Source organism: Strix aluco, chromosome 7, assembly GCF_031877795.1.
Source record: "Strix aluco isolate bStrAlu1 chromosome 7, bStrAlu1.hap1, whole genome shotgun sequence".
NCBI lineage: Eukaryota > Metazoa > Chordata > Aves > Strigiformes > Strigidae > Strix > Strix aluco.
In genome coordinates this window covers 8,551,505-8,572,357 of record NC_133937.1, presented here as the reverse complement: position 1 = coordinate 8,572,357, position 20,853 = coordinate 8,551,505, and the positions used below count along the sequence as shown (strand labels likewise).

At 39.9% G+C, this 20,853-nt stretch overlaps 1 protein-coding gene across 31 annotated transcripts in view; it reads right to left on the bottom strand.

Annotated features, from left to right (window-relative positions):
• Window positions 1-20,853, bottom strand: part of ANK3 (ankyrin 3) — a 379,574-nt gene that overhangs the window by 48,072 nt on the left and 310,649 nt on the right. For 17 of the 31 annotated variants that reach the window (XM_074830355.1, XM_074830354.1, XM_074830362.1 and 14 more), the window contains 4 exons: window positions 17,335-17,441; window positions 13,357-13,389; window positions 9,580-9,804; window positions 6,318-6,472 (listed from right to left, as the gene is read on the bottom strand). In XM_074830355.1, the coding sequence (XP_074686456.1) occupies window positions 6,318-6,472; window positions 9,580-9,804; window positions 13,357-13,389; window positions 17,335-17,441 (520 nt within the window). The remainder of the gene's footprint in view (window positions 1-6,317; window positions 6,473-9,579; window positions 9,805-13,356; window positions 13,390-17,334; window positions 17,442-20,853) is intronic. The other 14 variants (XM_074830366.1, XM_074830372.1, XM_074830364.1 and 11 more) reach the window with 1 other exon arrangement.

Below are 20,853 nucleotides of genomic sequence, written 5' to 3'. Positions count from 1 at the left end.
TCAGGCTTTCAGCCATTTGGGTATCTGCCCCAAAATAACTGTATTGTGCTCCTCAGTTCCTAGAGAAACTTAATGCATCCTCAGAGGCAACTGGAACAAAACCAGATCATCAACCATTAGTGCTCTTGGCCACATTCCCAGCTCATAGGGTCACCAGGGCTCAGAAAGGTGCATGAAGTATCTACTCATATTAACTAATTAATTAAGTAGATGACATAGACATATATGCATTGAGGAAAACTGTGATATGTCACAAATATAACTAACTATGCAACTATATGTGTGTGTGTATATATGCATTAGTGAAACCCCTGTGATATAAACACTATTCACAAATGGAGATAATTACACAATTGTCATGCCTTTCTCCTGTAATTTCCTGCACTCGGCCTTTTTAGCTACTGTAACTGGGTTTCATTCCAGCACTCCACAAGTTTCCACTCTTATTTTCCTCCTTGAAAAGGGCACCACATTCCTAAAGAAGAAAGTTTGTTCCTCAAAAGATGACATTTCTATCAGATGCAGTCAGGGAAAGCAGGAGGACCAGAAATGGTACCAAGACAAAAGACACTTGTAAAATTCTTTACTTTATGTGGCTGAGACATTTTCCTCCTCTGAACATGTAAGCTCAATTACAGTTCCAAAAGAATTAGAATATAAACTTGGTAAAATGTCAGTTTTCCATTTTTAAACTTTCAGCAGGTAATTTGGATTAATTGCACACTGTTGCTGTGGATCATATGTACCTACCAGAAGAGGATAATTTCTTATCACAATGTCAGCTTCCATTTACTTTGACTCAGAGATTGATATCTGAAGCCCTCTAATGAATTATGTATTCTGCCTGAAGCCTCTGGAAGCAATGGCTTGTGCAGGAGACAAACTGGATTCTTAAACTCCCAGGCAGGTATAATCTCAACCAGTAAATCCTCTGCATTCTCCTGTTTGTTGCTAGAGACTAAACCCACTGTAAAATGCTCACAGAGATGAAGAATAATTAAAATTCTCCTGAAGTAGAAAATTAGTGTTTTATATAACATTTCAAAATCCTTTGAGCCTGGCAGGCGCTCTCCTGTAGGAGAGGAAGAAGATGTGTAGATCAGAGTAGCAGAACCAGAGTCAGGCAGGGAGAGCAGTTGGACTATATATAGTGAGGTTATGTTTGGATAATACATTGGTAAGCTTCTATATGAAGTTGCCCTCTAACAGAAAGAAAAAGATGATGAGCAATCAAACCACCTCTGTGACTGCCACGAGAAATGCAACGTTAGCATGACAGAATTAATGAAACAGGGAAAACTAGTCCTGGGAGAGGTCACGTTTCCCGAACACACCTCATGCATTTTACAGAAAGAGCTATCATCATTACTATTTTCCTCAGTTGCTGACGCTTCATTCCTATGCAATGTGTTTCAATTAAAAACCTCGAAGGATTTTTTATTTGTTTGGTTGGGTTTTGGTGGGGGGTGGGTTTAACCACAAACAAGTATGCTATACACCTCATCTTAAGATAGGGATAGCAAAGCAGAGAGAGGTAATGCAGAAAGGTTAGTGCAGAACTGGGAAGCGTCTCTCGATGTCACTGTCTCCCAGGTTTGTGCTAACAACCCAAACACCACCTATGATCATTAATTTTTAGTAAGTCAAGAGAAAGGTATTGTGAATACTCTGTGCATATACGCCTTCCCCTGCCACCCAAGTGTAAGGTACGCTTATCCTAAGGTGGTTGGTGAGAGTGATGGAGGAGCAATGAGCTGGAGAGAAGGAAAGGAGGGAGGAAAGGAAGATCACTCCTCCCAACCTCTAGTTCATGCTGCCACATGAGCATTACATTACAGTTCGAAGAGAAAAGAAAACAGAGAAGAGAGAGAAGAGAGAGAAGAGAGAGAAGAGAGAGAAGAGAGAGAAGAGAGAGAAGAGAGAGAAGAGAGAGAAGAGAGAGAAGAGAGAGAAGAGAGAGAAGAGAGAGAAGAGAGAGAAGAGAGAGAAGAGAGAGAAGAGAGAGAAGAGAGAGAAGAGAGAGAAGAGAGAGAAGAGAGAGAAGAGAGAGAAGAGAGAGAAGAGAGAGAAGAGAGAGAAGAGACCCAGCCACGTCCTCCAAGGTGAAAGAGGGACCTCATGTAGGGTGGCTCAGGTCAAGGAAAGCAATCACACCAGTTTTGTCAGGTGAGAGGCAGTTGTGGATCAAATTCATCCCATGTCTAATACCTTTCATTTTTTACTTTCAGATAAAGTAACACAGAGCAAATGTCTTCTGACTGGAAATGGAATAAGAAGAGTCACGAAACACCTGGTCATTTCATGAGCTTCAAGGTATCTTTGTATGATCTGGTATCTGATTTCCCTTACCAGGGCCTTAAAAGAGTTTTGCTAGCACTGAAAAAGCAAATCTCACCTGTACTTAGCAGACTAAACAGCTCCCTGTGTTTTGCAACCCTCCTGCAGTACTGGCTAGAGCAGAGCTGACCTTGTCACTATGCAGAGACTGAAAGGTGGGACAAGCACAGGACACCAGTTTCCTCCATACAGAGATGTGCCCATTAAGAAGCTGTTGCACTAAAAGTGGGGCACTCGGGAGGCAGCGCTCACATGGAGAAAGGGACAGGAGATGGATGGAGGCAGAAAGAACACATGGGAAGGGGCAAGGAGAAGCTGATGACAGTGAGACTTGTCTTAAAAATGCTGGTAAATAGACTCCCCTCCCAGCTTCAGTATTTCACATATGTAACTAGATGCTCTCAGTGTCACAAGGTCTCATCCTCAAATAAGGCAATGTCCTTTATGTGTTCTTTTGACTATTTTTGCATAGTTTCTTATCTTGCCATTCACAACACAAAGTTTAACAGTAATAACTTTAAAAAATTTTATTGGAAATGTGGCAAAATCACTGCAGAGTGATTTATAGTGGTATTTTAAACTTAAAGCATAAACAAGGTCACACTCTGGTTTAATCTGTAGATTCAGAGAAGTAGTTACGTAAAAACCCCTGCTTCCCATCTGAAACTACACTGTGCAGCTGCAAGCATGCTGTAGCCACAAATATTTGCATTTCTTGGCCCACTCACTCGTTTGCAAATGCCTGTCAAAAGATGAGCTGCCCCAGTGTGTGCATTTATGCCCACAATTTGTCTACGGGCACCTATAAAGAGTGCATGAACATAAAAAGCAAACACAAGTTATATCTGGAAGGAGCCTGGCTGAAAATGTAACCTAATTACCAACTACAAGACAGACAGCTTCTTACTAAAAAAAATAAATAAAAAAAATTTTAACTTGATTCAAGTTTAAATAAATGTAATATGGCCAAGAACTGTGAACTACTACCTTTGTATTTGGAACCAAACTCCTCCTCTTCCTAAAAATGCCAAGTTCCCTATATTCTCTCAGCCCTACGTTTGCCTAAGTAGAGCACCATCTTTAGAAACTATTTGTGTAGAAACCTGACACATCAAAGAAAAACTGACTCTTTACATCACAGTTCATTGTTCTTTCATGTTAATAAAAGCAAAGTTCTGCTATTATTTATTCCTGCATTTAGTGCCCTGACATGTTGCATCCTGCTCTGGATTATTTTGAGTCTGAGATGAGGTCTTCCAGCAGATGGTGCTGCTTCCAGTAAAGAACAGGCAGGTTTTCAGCAGTCCCCACGGAGGGTGAGGAGCAAAGATATCCTCACTCTCATCCCTGCTAGCTAAGTGGAAGAGCAAAACAGGAAAAACTGCATCTTTAAAAATTCAGCATATTATGGAGCTGGGAATAAAAGCCTGATTTCCCTCCTTCATTACACAGATAGGAAAGAACTGGTGAATCACAGCAGGCCTAACACAAAATGGACCGGCTGCTTTTAATAGAAAAACAGGCACTCCTGCTGCATGTTATGGCATTTAGAGATGACTGTGCAGATGAATTTTCTTGCAAAGAGACTAAACTTCTGGAAATGACTGACTATGTGGCTGCCTTTTATTTAAATTAAAGATTGCTTCTGCCTCCAGAGTTCATACCTGGAATAAAACTTCTTCCAAAGTTATGGCTTCTGAGATGCAAAATACTTCCTTCAGAGCCAAGTCTAACTGCAGTATTTTGTAACAAACCAGTAAAAGTTCAGATGAAAAAAAACACCAACCTGCTCTTAATTCTACAAATTTGTAATTTTACGTTATTGCTTGGAAGACCTTTTACACAGAAAATGTGTCGTTTAACTGGAGAAGAGTTTTATCAAGACCCTTGTACTATTTTTTGTTTTGCTTTCCTAACTAGAGAAGGATTAAGCTAAAATGAACTGAACAAATAATCAACACAATGCTCTGGGTGTGTCTGCAGTATTTTTTCTCCTTTCCCTCTCATAAATGATTGCCTGGATTGGTAAAAGGCATTTCTGTGGCTTGGCTTTTAAGGTGCCAAATAGTTTCACTCTAAGGGAATAGTCCAGTGTCCATCATGCTTTCCGTGATTCTGAGCGGCTGTATGTATACCCACTAACCTTAAACAGCAATTCCCCAGAAGGGAAGAGCCACCTGAAACCCTCAACAGATCAGAAAGTTGTACTGTGGCTCCAAATTGCAAAGCTTACTATTTTAGGCTCTAAGTACTGAGGGCTTCATGCCCACCTCTCTCAAAATATTTTTATTTATTGAGCCCTCTTCTCTGTAAAATGTGAATTTATTCATATGGCACCTCTGGAGAGCTCTTTCATAAGTGATCCAAGTTGGAGCACTTTAGAACAGTGTTTCTGTGTTCAGATTTCCTATCCCAAATTTGAACTAAATTCAGTTTGGAAAGCACATAAAGCATTATTTGCTGATTAGTTCTGACTACCTCACCACTAACAAGGCACCAATGCTTCACCCGTATGCCAAATCATTACTTCTTATCTCATGCTAGTGCACAGAGAAGGAGGATGGTGGTGAGACTTTTCTTTCAGAAAGGCTGCAACTACTGCCTTTGATCCTGAAGCAATTATTCCCCAAGCAATACTATTCTGGGCCACGCTCACTCTTTTGCCTGTTCCACTGCTTTTAGGTACCCTTCTGTGATGAGGTTTATTGCATTTTTCCAAACCCGCTGACCCAACATTTGCAGTGTTTGTGCCCTACTGCTTGATTGGTTCTATTATATTTATTTCTAAATAAATAGCTACAATAGGTCATCATATAACAAGCAGATCTTTGCCGTTGCTCTGTATTTTTACAAGCTCACGTGCAGTTCAAGTACTTCGATGTGAGAATACTACACAAGCCCATTCTGCCATTCCCATTCCCAGAAAACCAGAAAATCAGTAAAAATGCTAAATCTCAAATGTCCAGGGAGCGCCTCACAGCAGCAGTACTCTTCTTTCCATGTTCCCAAAGCATGGTTTTTGCTGAGGCTGCCCTCTTCAAACAAGGAGGGGCCAAGATCAAAGGCAGAGCCTGCTCACAGATCCCTCTCATAGCTGCCATCCACAGCCTGATCACTTGCTTCAAATGCTTTTGCTGATAATGAAAGAACTTTCCTGCAGCTTGTACCCCACCACACTATGACTTTCTGTAGGAGGTTATCCAGAGAAAATCCTGTGGATAAACCCTTACAGAAAACCAAAGCCCAAACACAAGCTATTTCATTCACACTCAAATGCAAAGAGCTCAAGCAATGGTTTATCAGCACAAGTATCGAAAAATACTTGCTAGGAAAAGAAAGCAGTGGTGCCAAGGGATCACTGCAGCCCCAGCCTGCCTTTGCCCATGATGTGTCCGCAGGGACCATCTGTCACAGCATCTTCTGATGAATTGTGTACAGCTGAGTCCTCTCACCTTGAGGGACTCTCATATAAACAGCAACATCCAAGCAAAACAAGGGAGCCAGACTTCCCAGATGAACATGAGGAAGGCAGGTTGTGTATTTGTGGGAGGCAACCTTTAAATACACGTTTCAAAGAAGAATGGTCTATGGGCTGAGATCTGCATCTGTGGGCAAGTCTACCATAACTGATATTTACACTTCATCGTTGGTTTGGAATGACCTTCATGTGGCCCTGCCTGAGCAGCAGAAACATGCTTACCTCCAGCTGGGATGTTATTCTCAACTTCATGCTGTAAAGCAACTGTGCTTAAACTTGGCAAGACTTCTGACCAAAACTTACCGCTTGTTTCAGGATGTCTCCAGGCCACTGCTGAACAATTTCTCTTTACACTCTTTCCATTAGCTTAATATGTAACACACACTGTATTCCCCAAAGTCAGATATCCCCTGCACTGTTTTACTTTAGGTTGCTTTAGTCTGCTCATGTTAGCAAGCCTGCACAAGGGCAAGGCTTGCTAAAGCTTTGAGAAAATGTTTACCTTCATCCATGCCATTGAGTATTTCGGTTAAGTCTTCATGTTTGCTGTCATACTGGTGTTCCTTCCACGTTTCACCATTTTCACTTCGAAGTACGATTAGTTCTCTTTCCTTTCCTCGCATTGATCCAAAATGTGGGATTTCCACTATGACGGGGCTAGAGAAAAAGGAACCTTATTATTTTTAATCCTATATCTCTTCACTGCCCTTAATTTCCAATGGGTCTTAAGTCTTTAAGAAAACTACAGTCATTTTAAATAGTTAGCACTGTTACGGTAAAAATTTTTAAAAGTAAAAGTTTTTAAAATTGCCAAAGCTGCACAATCCTTTATCATTTAAACTATAATTAATAGATAACTTGAAAATATTCATATATAGCTCATTTTTAATGTAAATCTTCTGAAACAGCTGTCTACATGAAAAAATAGCAGCAACTTTTGCTAAAGGGAGTTCTCCCTGCTCATTTATCCCAGGATGTAGGTGATCCAACCTGCCTCCAGCACACACAGCACTGCTGACTTTTAACTGGCACTAACATAGCCAGAATTCGGATTTGGCTCAAGGGATTTAAAGGGGCAAAGTCAGTTCAGAAACAGTCCAGCTATCCAAATGCATGCAACAGCTATTGACTGCAGCAGAAACTGTGCATGCATGTGGGTTTTAAATTTCAAACTAAGTCCCAAACTTTTCAAAGCTCTCCCTGGCTCTCTGTTGATGCAGCTCCTATGAAATACAAGAGGTTGTTTCTCATTAGCTTCACTTTCTGGTTCTCATGCCCAAAATCACAGCTGTAGCATCCACACTGTAAACAGCACTGGGGAATGTTTAGATCGTTTCAGAATGAATTCCTCTGAGTTAAGCAACATCATGACCACATTTATATTAGTTACTGGCAAACATTTTGGGGGGAAGGAAAGGGAATGAGAAGGTGGTTAATAATACACCTATGTCACCAGACAATGTATCTTCAACAGAGGACTGCAAGTGCATTACTGAACAGTTATTGTGAACAACCAACAGAAACCACCATTCACTTCATGTGCCATTCCTTAACAAAACAGACACTTTTGCCAAACACTTCACAGGCAGGATATGCATTTTAAAGTATGCTAAGACAAACCGACTGAAATCACACAGTAAGTGAACAATTATGGATTATGCAGCTTTAAGACATTTAATAGACAGTATCATTATTTTCCTACAGAGGTTGTAAAGGATTTCACTGCTTTGTAATAACTCAGTTAAAAGTAGCATCACATGATGGGAGAAGTATGCAGCACTTCTATGGTACTGTACACCTGCAAGGTGTTGGGTGCATTAACCCATCAATTACTTGAGCACGGAAATCACAACAGCCATCATTAGGAAGAACACAAACTAGCTGGAAGTCCATTTTTCACATTGAATACCAAGGGAGAAGAGTTAGATAGTATTTTTCGCATGAAAATAGAAAAAGACCATTTAATTAATATGTATTTTAGATGCTTTTAAGAACACCCAGGCCATTACTCTAATCTCAAGTCCTTTAACAAGAAATAGGAATGTAGCTGCTGTCTCCCATTGTGCACAGCAAGTAAATACCAAAAAATTCAAATGCATTGCTTAAGATATTTACTCTCTAGTTCAAAAAGAGTACAAACTGAAAGCTAACACTATAGTACAATCTTTGCAGGCTAATATTTCAGATACTGTCTCTGTAAATATTTAGAAACCACACAATTTTGTGCATGACATTTAACAAGAATACTCAGTGAGAAGGTATTGAACAGGTTTGGAACACCAAACACTCACCAATATTTTGAAAACCTAATGCAATAAATTTCACAATATGATCTGAAAACAACAGTCAAAAATATATGGAAACATTCTTACATTTTTAGACTATACACTGCAGTTCCTTTGGGTAGCATACTAGGCTTTATAAATGTATTTTAACAAGATGCCTCTTGCAGGTTGAAAATATTAGTATTTCTCCAACCTTGTTGAATGAAGTCATTCACTCAGTGAGACTTTTTCTAAATAATCTTTCACAGATAATAGACTTTACGCAATCACGTTTTATAAATGCTCTTCCCAAAAGAGACTCACTCAAGGCCTGTAAATACCTTCTCTACCACAGGGTTGAACTTAAAGGACTGTCACTGTGTATTAAAATGTATTTGATGCAGTTGAAACACTTCAAATCTAAAAAATTACAGAAGCACAGAAGTTATGAAAGCAGAATGCTGGCAGTGAATTTTACATGCCTATAAGCACAAGGTAGTAGCAGAGCTATATTAAATCAAGCCACTATGATTTTCTTTCAGTGACATAAATCAACTGAAAGCTTCAGAAAACTTAAAAAAAATAAAATGGGAATAACAAAAAATTGGAAACAAAAGATAAACTGTAGACATTCTGTATCTTTTCCGTACATATCCTACCCAATAAATTTTGTTCCTTGTGGACCAAGCTGCAGGATTCGGCTAACCATGCTCTCACCCTCATTTAGAGGGGGAGGAGTGTTAGGAAGATGCAGTTTACTGAATAACATCCATGCAGCAGGAAGAGAAACGAGAAGGGGAAATTAGGAACAAGCTGTCATTCCCGACAGAACCAGCAGTTTACACCAGGGTGCCACTCATGATAATGAACAAAATTTATAATTAGGAAAAAAAAAAAGCCACATCATAGTGGATTGTTTCCCCTATTTTAAGCTTAAAAAAAAGTCAGTTCCTAGCATTGGTACCACTTGATGCTCTACAGTAAGTGCTCCGCCGTTGCTCTCAGTGGCTTTGCTTCACGAGACGGAGACAGGCAGCTCCCAGCAACTCTGGCAGGAGCCGTGCGCATGCCATGGCATAGGGAACAGAGCTCAATATTTGGGTCCTTACGGGTGACTTCAGGACACTTTTTTGTGACAGTGATGTTTCTCCAATACTCTGTGAGCAAGAGGGCCAAAACATGTTCTGGGTTATAGACGTGTGACTTCTCCTGACTTCAAAGGCAGGTTGCATGAGTAGATGGGGGCGGGACCTGGCCTTTTCATGGCTTTCCTTACCTTCAGCTCCACCCTGCAGTCATCATAGAGGCAAAGCTCCCCTTAAAATACAAGGGTACTTTCTGGATGGAATGGCAGGTTGGCATTTTTTAATATTTCAAGTTAAGTAGCCTATCTTACATGCTCAAATGAGGTAGAGTCAATTTAACTACTTAGATCCACAGGATAAAGGAAATGAAAGATGCAACATGAGTGTAAACAATGAAATTCATAAAACAACTCACCCTAAAAATTGTGCCCCTGCTGGCCCCATTTCTACAAGTCTACTCGCTAATCCTTCTCCTTCAACCATCGGTGGTGGGCTGGCCAGTTTATGCCTCTTTACCAAGCGGCAGGTGATGCGGGTTGGTGCTGTACACTTGCGTGGTGGGATAATTATTCTCATTCCATGATGGCGACTACCCCTCATTGAACCCCCACGTGCATCAACCATAAAACTAACCAGGAAACTGTAGGAAAAAAGGAAACGCATCAATGAAAATGGTCACAAAACAAGCAGATCAGCAAAAGTCAACCGCCACAGCCTTTAAAACATTATTAGAAAAGTCCTCCCAATCCCAGCTAAACTAAAAAGAACACGAAGATTCTTCTAAAACTTATACTTACATGTTAACTATTGGTTATCAAAAGCAGGAATTGCTAAAGGTCTAACAACATTATGGTGAAACAAACAGGTGCTACTGAGTAATCTGGGTTAAAAGAGTACACAAATAGTGTATTAGTAGTGGTTTATTAGAATTTAAAAACATCCCTATGTTACTGTTAGCTCCACTGTCCATAAATAAGAGTAATTAGCCTCACATGCAGAAAGGAACCAGACAGTGTTGAAAAAGGGGAATCAAAAATGCTTATTATTTTGGGGATCATAGTCTTCAAAACCTCCTCACAGTCTCGCTTGCAAACACTCATGATGTCTGGCAGAGCGAGTGCTGACACCATGGGTGACAGTCAGTCCACGCTACTAAGGGCTTCCACTGATGGGGAATGAGTGAGAATACCAAGTACATTACTTTCTTTGGGCTGCTGGCATTCTGGAGGAAATCATGCCATTACTCCTCTGCAAAGACGACATCCATTAGCAAAAACTGACATTAAAGAAAAATCTCATTTGCCAGTGTCATTCCAATGCATAACTTTCCATTTAATAATAGAAGGGTAAGCAAATATATTTGTAAGTGGCGAGTGGTAGATTTTGAAATAAAACCCTTTTTATCAGCCAGGGAATAATGAATATTAACAAGAATAATCATTAATAGCCCTGGTTTATTTCATCTATGAAATGCTGAGAAGCTCCATACATGAAGTGTTACTGTCTTTAATAGAACAGTGACAGAAAAGTGAAGCCTCCTCCCAGGACTGAAACCAGACTTCAGCCTGCTTCAAAACTCTGCAGCAAAAATCTTCCCAATTTACAGGGATCAAAACATACAGCTTCCTGCAGGGCTAAACAGTTATGGGGGGTCTCCTCTGGTGCTCCAAAACACTTTCCCTTTTCCTCTGTACCATAAGCTGCTGAGAGAGAATAGCTTCAGGTAGAAGATGCAATAGCAGGCCCATATCAAGAGGGACACGAGTTACCAACTCAATCTTGATGCCAATACATTTTTTATTTGCTCCTTCTGTATGATATTCAGACACTGCATAGCTGGCACATCTGCTGTACGGTTTCAGTATTTTCAAGGCTGTTGCCAAAACTTTCGGATCTTAAGAACTAAACCTTCACATGACTAACAGGTGAATCCATTCAATTTCCTGGTTCCCTACTGTAGACTGAACTGAGGGTAAGAGCCAATAATCCAGGGAGGTCATGAAGATTCTTTAAAGAAGCCCTCAAGTGCTCTGAAGTATGAATGGGAATTTGTGTAAGACTCTTATATTTGCTTTTGAGACCAGCAGAATATCAAAAGTAACAGCTGACGTGCATTGGCCAGGCCTGCAAATAAGCTGCATTCAGAAGTCTGGCTGACATGGTTGGGAAAAATCTGCACAAAAGCAGGAGCGTAATCAAAATCTGGTATTTAGTGGTCTGTAGGAGACAGGCAGGTAGGGACACAAGCTGTAAATATATAAAGCAGGACAGAAAGATTGTCCAGTCCAACTGAATTCCAGATAAAGAAGTTGCTACATTGTCTTTCTTCAAACCTGATTAAAACCCATCAGTAAAGATGAGGAGGTGAAACAGCCCTCTGAGATAACCATAACCCCAATTTATCATTTCTTGTGCCCCAGACACTTTACAATACTAAGTATGGAATAAAATTCACAACATTTCACAGCAGTTTTCATACAAATAAATTGTATCCACATTTCTCTCCTAGATAAGCACACTGTACATAATAATTCCTCATAAGAGGAATTGTTTCAGTGGGACAGGATGTTTGCTGAATGGCTAACCAAACGCTTTCTACAAATACTAGATTTATGTCAAAAACAATATGCTCAATCATTAAATTACAGAGTATATAAATTATGTTAATATTTATAGAACACAAGATCTTAGATGTCTGTAAACTCTGTTGACTGGAACACTTTTCTGTTTGCTAACAAAGGCTGTCCCAAGCAGAGACACCAGCTCTAGAAAGCCTGGACCCTTGGTTCCCTCTCCCCTCTGCTCACTGAGCACTATTAGCCTGTCAGCATGTTTATGTTGCTTTTTCTCCCTGCAACTGCTCTATGTGGTGGGTGGTGAGGGCTGATGGTAGGAGGCAGATGCCACTGAGCATGTGGAAGGGTAGGCCAATGGCTGGTCTTCAGGGCTGGCAAAGAGCCAGCTTGTGACTAGCTGTGAAGAGAGTTCAAGACAATCCATTAAAATTTACTGTGAAGCAAAGTAAAATAGCAAAACAGGGACCCGCAGCCCTTGGTCATCGAAGGGACAATACTGCAATATCTGTTACAATCGGTGCTTTGGTGGCCTTTTAAAAACATGCATGGTTTTTGTCTGCAGAGAAGATGGGGCCACTTCAGACTACACAGAAGTGCGCAGGGCTGAGGGGTGGCTGGCTGGAGCATCCCTCCAGGGTTGATGATGCAGCAGCTCCCTCCCGGGAGGCACATCTGGTCGGTGCACCGTGGAGCAACGGAGGGGCCTCCCGGGAGCTTGGCAAGGCTGGGCCTGGCCTGATGGCTCGGTACACAGCAATGTTTTGGACAGCTGCCTATCATGTACGTGATTACTAGCATGTTGAGCCAGTTCAGAATTCATAAAAAAAGGAGTTTTCATCTAATGCAAAGATGCCAAAGCTTGTACTCAGATAAGATGTTGTCTCTGTATCCAAGCTATTTAAATGATGCAAGTATGTAAGAGTGGATTGTTAAAAATCTCTAGGCACTGAAATCAACTGACTTAAATTAATAATTAATATTTTTTTTTCCCATCAATGGAAGTTAAAACTAAGTACCTATAAAAATCAGGCCCCAAGTTCTCAGGTACATTTAGGCTGTAGATTTCAAGGTCAGTCTAGCCTTGGCAACCTGGGGCTTAGCACTGCTAATGCACACTGCTCACAGCAAGGGTAGAGTAACCCTTGACATGAGTCTACGCCCCACCACAGGAACTAGCCCATTACAGCCAGCTTTGGTGTCTACACCACACTGCAGCCTTCAGTGAAGACAAAACCTTTAGCAGATCAGCCTTTATGCATATTGCTTCCATATAAAGGTAATCATTGTCAACAATATATTAATTATTTCCTTGTTTAGTTTTCAAATTAGTAATTTATAATTTAAAACAACAACAATAATTCCAAACAGTATTTCATGCACTTTCTATCAAAAATATTAGTAGCTGATGCTTACCTAAATTAATGCTGTACTAATAATGAAAACTACAATATGATCTCTAAAACACAATGCTAAATGCTAATGAGCATTTCTACTTGAATACATGGAAGGGATGAGGATGAGGGCGGATGCACTACAAACATCTACACACACTCTGTGGGAATAAAGTTAAAAAAAATAAATAAAATGAGGATTCACAGAAAGCACATAGTTATCACCTTGAATCATACTGGGGGAGTGGAGAGGAATAGCTGCAAAATAATTTAGAAAGCAAATGGGAAAAATTAATGTAAGATAATTAGAGGCAAGCAACAGAAGATATCAATAATAAGCGCAAAGGAAAAGTAACAATCAGAAAAATAACAAAAGCAACACATTTGAAGGCCAACTTTAGAAATTATTTGGCTTTTGCTTTGCGTATTGTGACCTATGTCATAAAATGTGCTACACATGAAACAAAATCTGAAAGGAAGAGTTCATTTAATTAGTCACCACAAGTCCATAATTTCTCTGAGAAATGCAGAAGCACATGAAGAAAAGCATTTGCAACTTACTTTGGTCAGCAGAGAATTTATTGCAACACATCTTCTTTATTTAATTCCCAAAACATGCTCCACTGTGCCATGGAAAACCAGTTCTTGCACTTTTCTATAGCAGCTTATTTTCCAAAGTATAATGTATAAAGATATGTATGGCAGGATACTTGAAAGGTGTATCAGTTCATGCCATTCATTACACTGCTTTCAAAAATGAGTTCTGTGTGTACAGGAGGTTGGAGTAAACTATAATTAATCTGATGTATTCCACCTTGCAAGACTGGATCCAGTATTTCTGAGTTTCTCAATATGGAAAGTGGTGTGAGACATTAATTTATTTCTTTCGGCTAAGAAAACCAAGGAGTTAAAAAAGGCAACATGAAGACAGCACACCCACATTTTGGCTTGGGAAAGTTGCACAAGTAAGCTCACATCTGAAAGCCAAAGGTCATTCTGGTGTAGGGTCTCAAGATTCATGACACATTTCAGTGTACTGCTTACAATGGACGCTGTTCAAAATATACGCTGGCAAAACAACTTATCTGAACTCAGAAAAACATAAAACATTATCTTGGCTTAAAAAAAGGAAAAACCAGAAGAGTCGAAATTACTGCCAACAATTCCTTCTTTCTTCCCCTTTCACTGATACATCGCTGGATCTCCACATCCCGCTCCCAAAACTCCCCTTCTGTATTATTAAGAAATGGGAACAAATTTTGATGCTCTCTTCTGACAGTGGGTAAATGGGGAAAAGAGCAACCCAAGGGAGCGGACTGCAGAGGAGCTCCCCCAGCCCAGCACACTGCGGAGCCTGGGGGAGGATGAGGAAGGCAAAGAGCGGTGGGGCCAGGCCCTGGCCAAAGGGCAACCCCAACCACGAGGGCTGCTGCCAGCAGGTGACCCCAGCCAGTATACCTCTGCCTATGGCCACAGAAAGAACTGGGGACAAAGCTGGGGGTGAACACCGCAAATGAGCAGAAAAGGAATTGCGTGTCAGAAAAAGACTAGCAGAAAAAGAGTGAAAAGTCATGATCCTCTGTATATCAGAATGTGCTGAGGTACTGGAAGATGTGAAGGGAACATCTGTTGATTGCCTCTAGATGAAGATAACAGGGAAAACCAAACAGTATCATACTATAATATGAGGCCACAATTGAAAAGGAAATAAACAATAAGTGAGGGTTTTTTTCCTAACAAAGGAACTGATGGACTTTATCCATCAAATGAGAAATGTGACAGGTCAGAAAAGCTATACAAGTCTGAAGAGTATTTTGGTGCTCAGATCCTCTCTCTCCCCTGCAGCCCCACAGTTTGCTCCACTGCTGCAGGTCTGCAGCCCTTCCTCTCCGGGCAACAGCTGGGCCATGTCTGCATTAGCAAGGACTGATGTACAAAGGGAGCAGATGTGAAGTAGATGAGGCGAAAGATCCCATGTCCGCAAAATACATGTTTTGGAGGGTTGGAACCATTAGTGGGCATGCTGAAGAACTAAGGGCAGACAAGTATTGTCCTACAGGACTGGCAAGATGCAAACATCAGACCTATTTTGTACCAGGATGAAAAAGAGCCAGAAAATTTTAGACCAATCAGTCTAACCTGAATTACCAGAAATATTCAGGAATAAATTATCCAACAATCAACCTATAAGGGCCCAAAGAATAATCAAGATTACAACTCGCCTACCACCAGTACTCAAAACAAAAACGAGTCAAAATATAAGTAGCAAGAGTACCTCATGTCAAATGAATTTAACTTCCTTCTTTGACAGCGTAACTTACCCAGTGGATGTGTGGAAGTACCATCTTGGTACTTCAGTAAGCAATCGAGATACAGTACAGATAAGGTAAGTGCACAATCATCTGAGAAGTTACCTCCAAAGAGATAACATCAGTACTTTACTGTTAAACTGAAAGGAAACTTCAAGTGGAGATTTCACTGTGCTGTCCTGGGCCAGGTACTAAGCCAGTGTCTTCATTCATTATTTGAACACTGGACAGAAAGAAGGTCTGAAAAGTCTTTGGAAAATAGGATCAGAATTAAAAGCTATCTTGCTGAAATGGAAAAAAGGGTCTGGCACCAACAAACTGAAATACCATAAAAGCAAATGCAAACAGAGGCAAGAAGCCAACAAAACAGAAAAAATAACCAGACTGCAGAATTTCAGAAAAGAACCAAGAAATTCTAGCAGATCTCAAACATCCATCAACAGAAACTGCAGTTACCAAAACAATAATTCTCATTGTGGGATTTCTTAAGATTAAGTGTGCCACGTGTCAGACCAAAGTGGCTGGATCCTGGCTTAGAAATAAACTATCATCAAAGAGAGGAGAGCCAGGGGACAGCAGCAAGAATGCACTGAAATGTAGAAAGCACCACCTAGAAGGACCTGGGACATTTTAGTCTATAAAAGAGAGGATTCCATGTCTTCCAACATATAAAGCATTGTTAAGAGACCAGTAAGATCTTGTTCTCCATGACTACTATGGATGACAAGAAGTAGGCTTAATCTGCAGCAAAGAAATTTTAGGTTGGATACCCAGGGACGAAATACTGTAACAAAAGATAGTGAACTACTGAAGCTGGGGGACTATAGGATCTCTTATTTTTAGTGACTATGAAGAAATTAAACATATTTCAAGAATGGCTTGACTACATTTTATCCCGCTGTAATGCAAACGGGTGGACTACCAGCACTCTGAGGTCCTTTGCTGACACACCTTTCCAATAACCAACAGACTTGTATACTGCAACTCTTGACATTTCAACTCTAGCATTGACCATGTGCAGCACGTTATCAGCTCAGGACCCAAAAATCCACTATTGTGTAGATCTGCCCAGCAGAAGCAGGTGCTTACATATATTGTGGGACTGTAGCTTTAGATTTGTGGTACTTGCTGCTATTTTGGAACTGAAACCTTTTGGTATGTATGTGCTGCGCTCATTTTCATTATAAGAATGTAATTAGTCACAAAACGGGGAAGTAAATTAAAAAGGATGTGAAATTTTATGTCCTGATCTTGAAAATTAAACAACAAATATTTATACTAAACCATCTCATATGCAATGATTCCTTTCAGTTACACATCTGTAAATTTTTACAATACACATTCAAACATTACTCCTATTGCATTTAAATCAAGTCTATAACTACACTGATGACTCATAAGTAAATGAATTGTACCACTAAAGTCAAACTACAGATATTGAAGAATAGGCAGGAGTTTGGAGGTATAAATAAAGTAAGAGTTAAATTAAAGCCCTCCATTTTTTCCTCTATGAAAGAACAGAAAGCGTAACATTATATCTCTGAGTTCATATTCCAAATAATTTAATACAATTCAAACAAGATCAACTTATGACACTTAAAAGCAAAGCATAAACAACAGAAAAAGCAAAATGGGACTATTAAAGAGACGCCTTTGGGTTTACAATGTTTTGGCATTCAGAAAATTAAGTGCAGAAGCGAGTTTTTGGTTTGATATGCAAGAATTTAGACTGACTCCTGTTCTAAGCGCCCTCCTTGAAGTCAGTGTGAATTTTGCCACTGGCTTCAACTGGAGCAGGAATAGGCATGTTATCAGCCATTACAACAGGCTGTATTCTTCAGCTAACAATACACTTCCACATTTAAAGATAAAGGAAATCTGTTAAGTGACCTACCCAGAATGGATGGGACTTGAAACAAGGTTAACATTGTCCAAGGTGTCTGCAGCCCAGCTATAGTGTCTGAGAGAATCAGAATCAAACTCCCTTTGAAACGTCAGGTGCTTAAAAACATAATAAAAAAAGATAAATTGAAATTTAAAATTAACATGAAAAACACTTGTCTTAAATACAAGCTTTTTAATATAATTCTATTAAATTTAGATCTGGCCCCCTTCCACATAACAGTGGTGATATCTCAGGTATTAAAACTATTGGAAATCCCATAACAGAAACAAGGAATTCACAGACAAATTAATCTTACTCATTGTCAAACATTCTTTTTGCCCACTTTTCCTACTTCATTCAGTCACAACTATATTTCTCTCCCATCTTTACTTACGTGTGCAAAGTTAAGAAGATTGAAAAAAATACTACCATTTGTACTGCAATCATACAACATATAGACAGGCAGTATAATATTCCCTCACAGAAAACACCATTCGATAGATCCTTATTCAAGCAGAACCTGTGAATAACTTCACTGAGAGTTTAATTGAAGCTGTGAATGCATGACCAAGCTCCTGGTGGGAGGAGGGTTTAGTTTGTCTTGATACACGTACAACCAACATGAACGCTGTTTTCTGGAGTGCCACTGTCCCTACTCATCTCTATAAAAATAGCTTTAACCCTGTGAAGCGCTGCCACACTGGTGCTATAATTAACTGCCCCATCTGACAGACATTGAGGAGTAATTTGTTTCTCGCTACTGCCCATGGACACGCACACACATACTCATGCGCCCTGTGCTCTGCAACAAGGTCTCACATTATAAATCCTCTTATCTGTGTAGCAAAGCCATTCTAGTAAAATATTCTTTTTTCTCTGTTTCTTTTTTCCTAGGAAATTAAACAGATGAAAACTCCAAACACTGTTTGCCCATATTTCCAGGGTAATATGAAAGCTAAACAATTTAAGAAGCACTGTCAGAAGTTACATCAATAAAACTAAGCCGAGCAGCTGTCATCCAATACACACAGACTATCTTCACCCAAGATGGTGTTAAAGATGTCAGTGTTTCCTGTTAAGTAGGTTGTTTTCTGCTTACAGGCAAATACATCTAGAGAGAGCAGTCTGTTAAGACTAAAACCTCATGAGCTGTTTTCAAATCAAATTCTATGGGTTCAAGTCAAACCTGAGCCAAGCACACACTTCTACACAGGGAAGTTTTATTATTTCCACGTATTTTTTTTATGTACTGGCACACAGAAGTAGTGCAAATTAATTATTTTGAATGGAACTATCAGCATTAGTAGTAAATCTGGCAAAGTCAGTCAGAAACACACAAAAATACCTCTGTTGAGAAGCTTCCACAAGATAAGCAAGCAGAGAGGTTCTGGTCAACAACAGAGCACTGCAACTCTCATCACTCTGGGGTTTCAGAAAAACTTCACTCTTTATAGACATTTCTTTTATTTCCAGTGAGCATCCCAGGTTTCCTTCCAAAACCCATCGATATTATAATTTACTGCCAATCAACAGAAATATCTGCAGGGTACAACTTTGCTCTGTCATCTGTCCAACACTGTGGCACATGGCTTGATGCCTCCTTCTTCTGCTACCTTAACTCTTTTATTAGGATTTTTCATTAAACTTTTTGCTGTAAGATATGGACTTAAGGCCTGATGGCTCAAACACAGACAACAACAATAATGGACAAACTTGCATATGTTAAACACCAAAATTCACCATCAGACATAAAAGATAAAATGAAAGTCATTAAAACAATGGCAATTAAGCAATGGCACTGGATTTAATTAGCACCATTTTGAACAATGTATCATAATTTAGTTTAATGAAGACAGTTTTCTAACTCTTTCCAACAGGACACCAGGGATTCTCCTACATTTCCTGAAGAGCCTGCAGTTTATGCAGGAAAGCCATTGCTGTTGATTTCTGCTATTCCCAGTGATCCAACTTCACAAGAGCTCACAGTGAGTGCGTTGTTACTTTTCATACCAAACAGTGTAAGATCCAGACAGTTGGTCTCAGAAGTTATAAAAAATTTAAATAAACAAAAATAAATTTATTCTTTTGCTCAGTGATTAACATTATCATCAAAAATAGGACAAAACAAAGAAACATAAGAAATGTGTAAAAAAGAACAGCACAATTTAGTATTTGTCATTCAATTGTCTGCTAAGCCATAACAGTGACATCTCACTGAGGTCCAGGCATGCACCAGGACACATACATCAACAAATAAATGTGGGATCATGTTTGCTATAACACGAAAAATGCTGAAATTCTTCCAGCAGTGCAACACAGAAAACTAAACGTAGATCCACGTGATTTCCAAGAAAATAACACGATTCTAAAATAATCTGTACTAGACAGAGGTGCTACTGCGCTCACCAAGTTGCTGTAGGTTTGCCTACACACGTATACAGGGTTCTTTTTGGTCTATTCCTTTGTCCAGAGATACTGTCTGTAGATCAGGTGACTATATTTTCTGATGCATTCCTTTCTGACAAAGTGCACTCAAACAGATCTTTTGGAAATATTTACAGCCAGTAAAAGCACAAAGCCTGCAGCCAATAATTTTGGCAGAGAAACAGAGTGCGAAAAGCTAACAGCCGGACACATGCATCTTACACGCAGCACACATCTGTTGATCTCATTTTGTCAGTCTGTTGAGGTGCTGGATTTTCCAGGCAGGCAAAAAAATCTTCCTGTGTAAGTTGCAATATAAGCAGTCCAGAAGGTGGTACATCATCAGTGACATCAAATCACAGGATTCAACCTGTGTTTGGACAGGTCCCAGTGTTCTCTCCCTGGACAGAGGGAGATTTAAATTTGCATTGCTAAAGGGCGTGGCATCGTTAGATGCAAATGCACAGATAAAAATACTGACAGTTCTGCTGGCGAGGATCCTGCTGGTTGCATAACTGAAGATCCAGGCTGTAATATCAGAGTTCAGCAAACAGAAGAATTTATGCTTCCTCCCAGATGAATTTATCCAGACAGAAGAGATTCAGCAAGCTGCTATGTAATGGGCAGCCTGATTCATCCTGCCTTTGGCTGATTAAATTCACAGGCTGATGTAAATTATTCCACGGAGAAAGTCGTTTGGATTTGGTCTGAGTTGCTGCATCCATGGTAACGGACCAGGACACAGAAATTTTAACTTTGCTCCAGCTAGGTTATGAGGCACAGCATGGCCTGGACTCAGACTTCCCTGTTGAACAGGGTCAGCAATAAACCACCAAATGCAAACAGTGGAGACTATTGCGACTTCTCTTGGAATTGGGATCTTCTGCTTAACCTGATCAAGAGGTTGACAAATGCCCCTTTCTCTTTTATATACTTACATTTTGATACAATTAAATCCCTTTACTCTGAGACTCTGCTGTTGCCATGATCTCCAGACAGGTCTGAGCTTTACTCAGAGAAATGGAATATGCAGCTAGGCAATGGCTCACTCCTTCAAAGTAGCGTGATAGCCCAAGACAGCCTTAACTCCTATCAGTTTCCAGA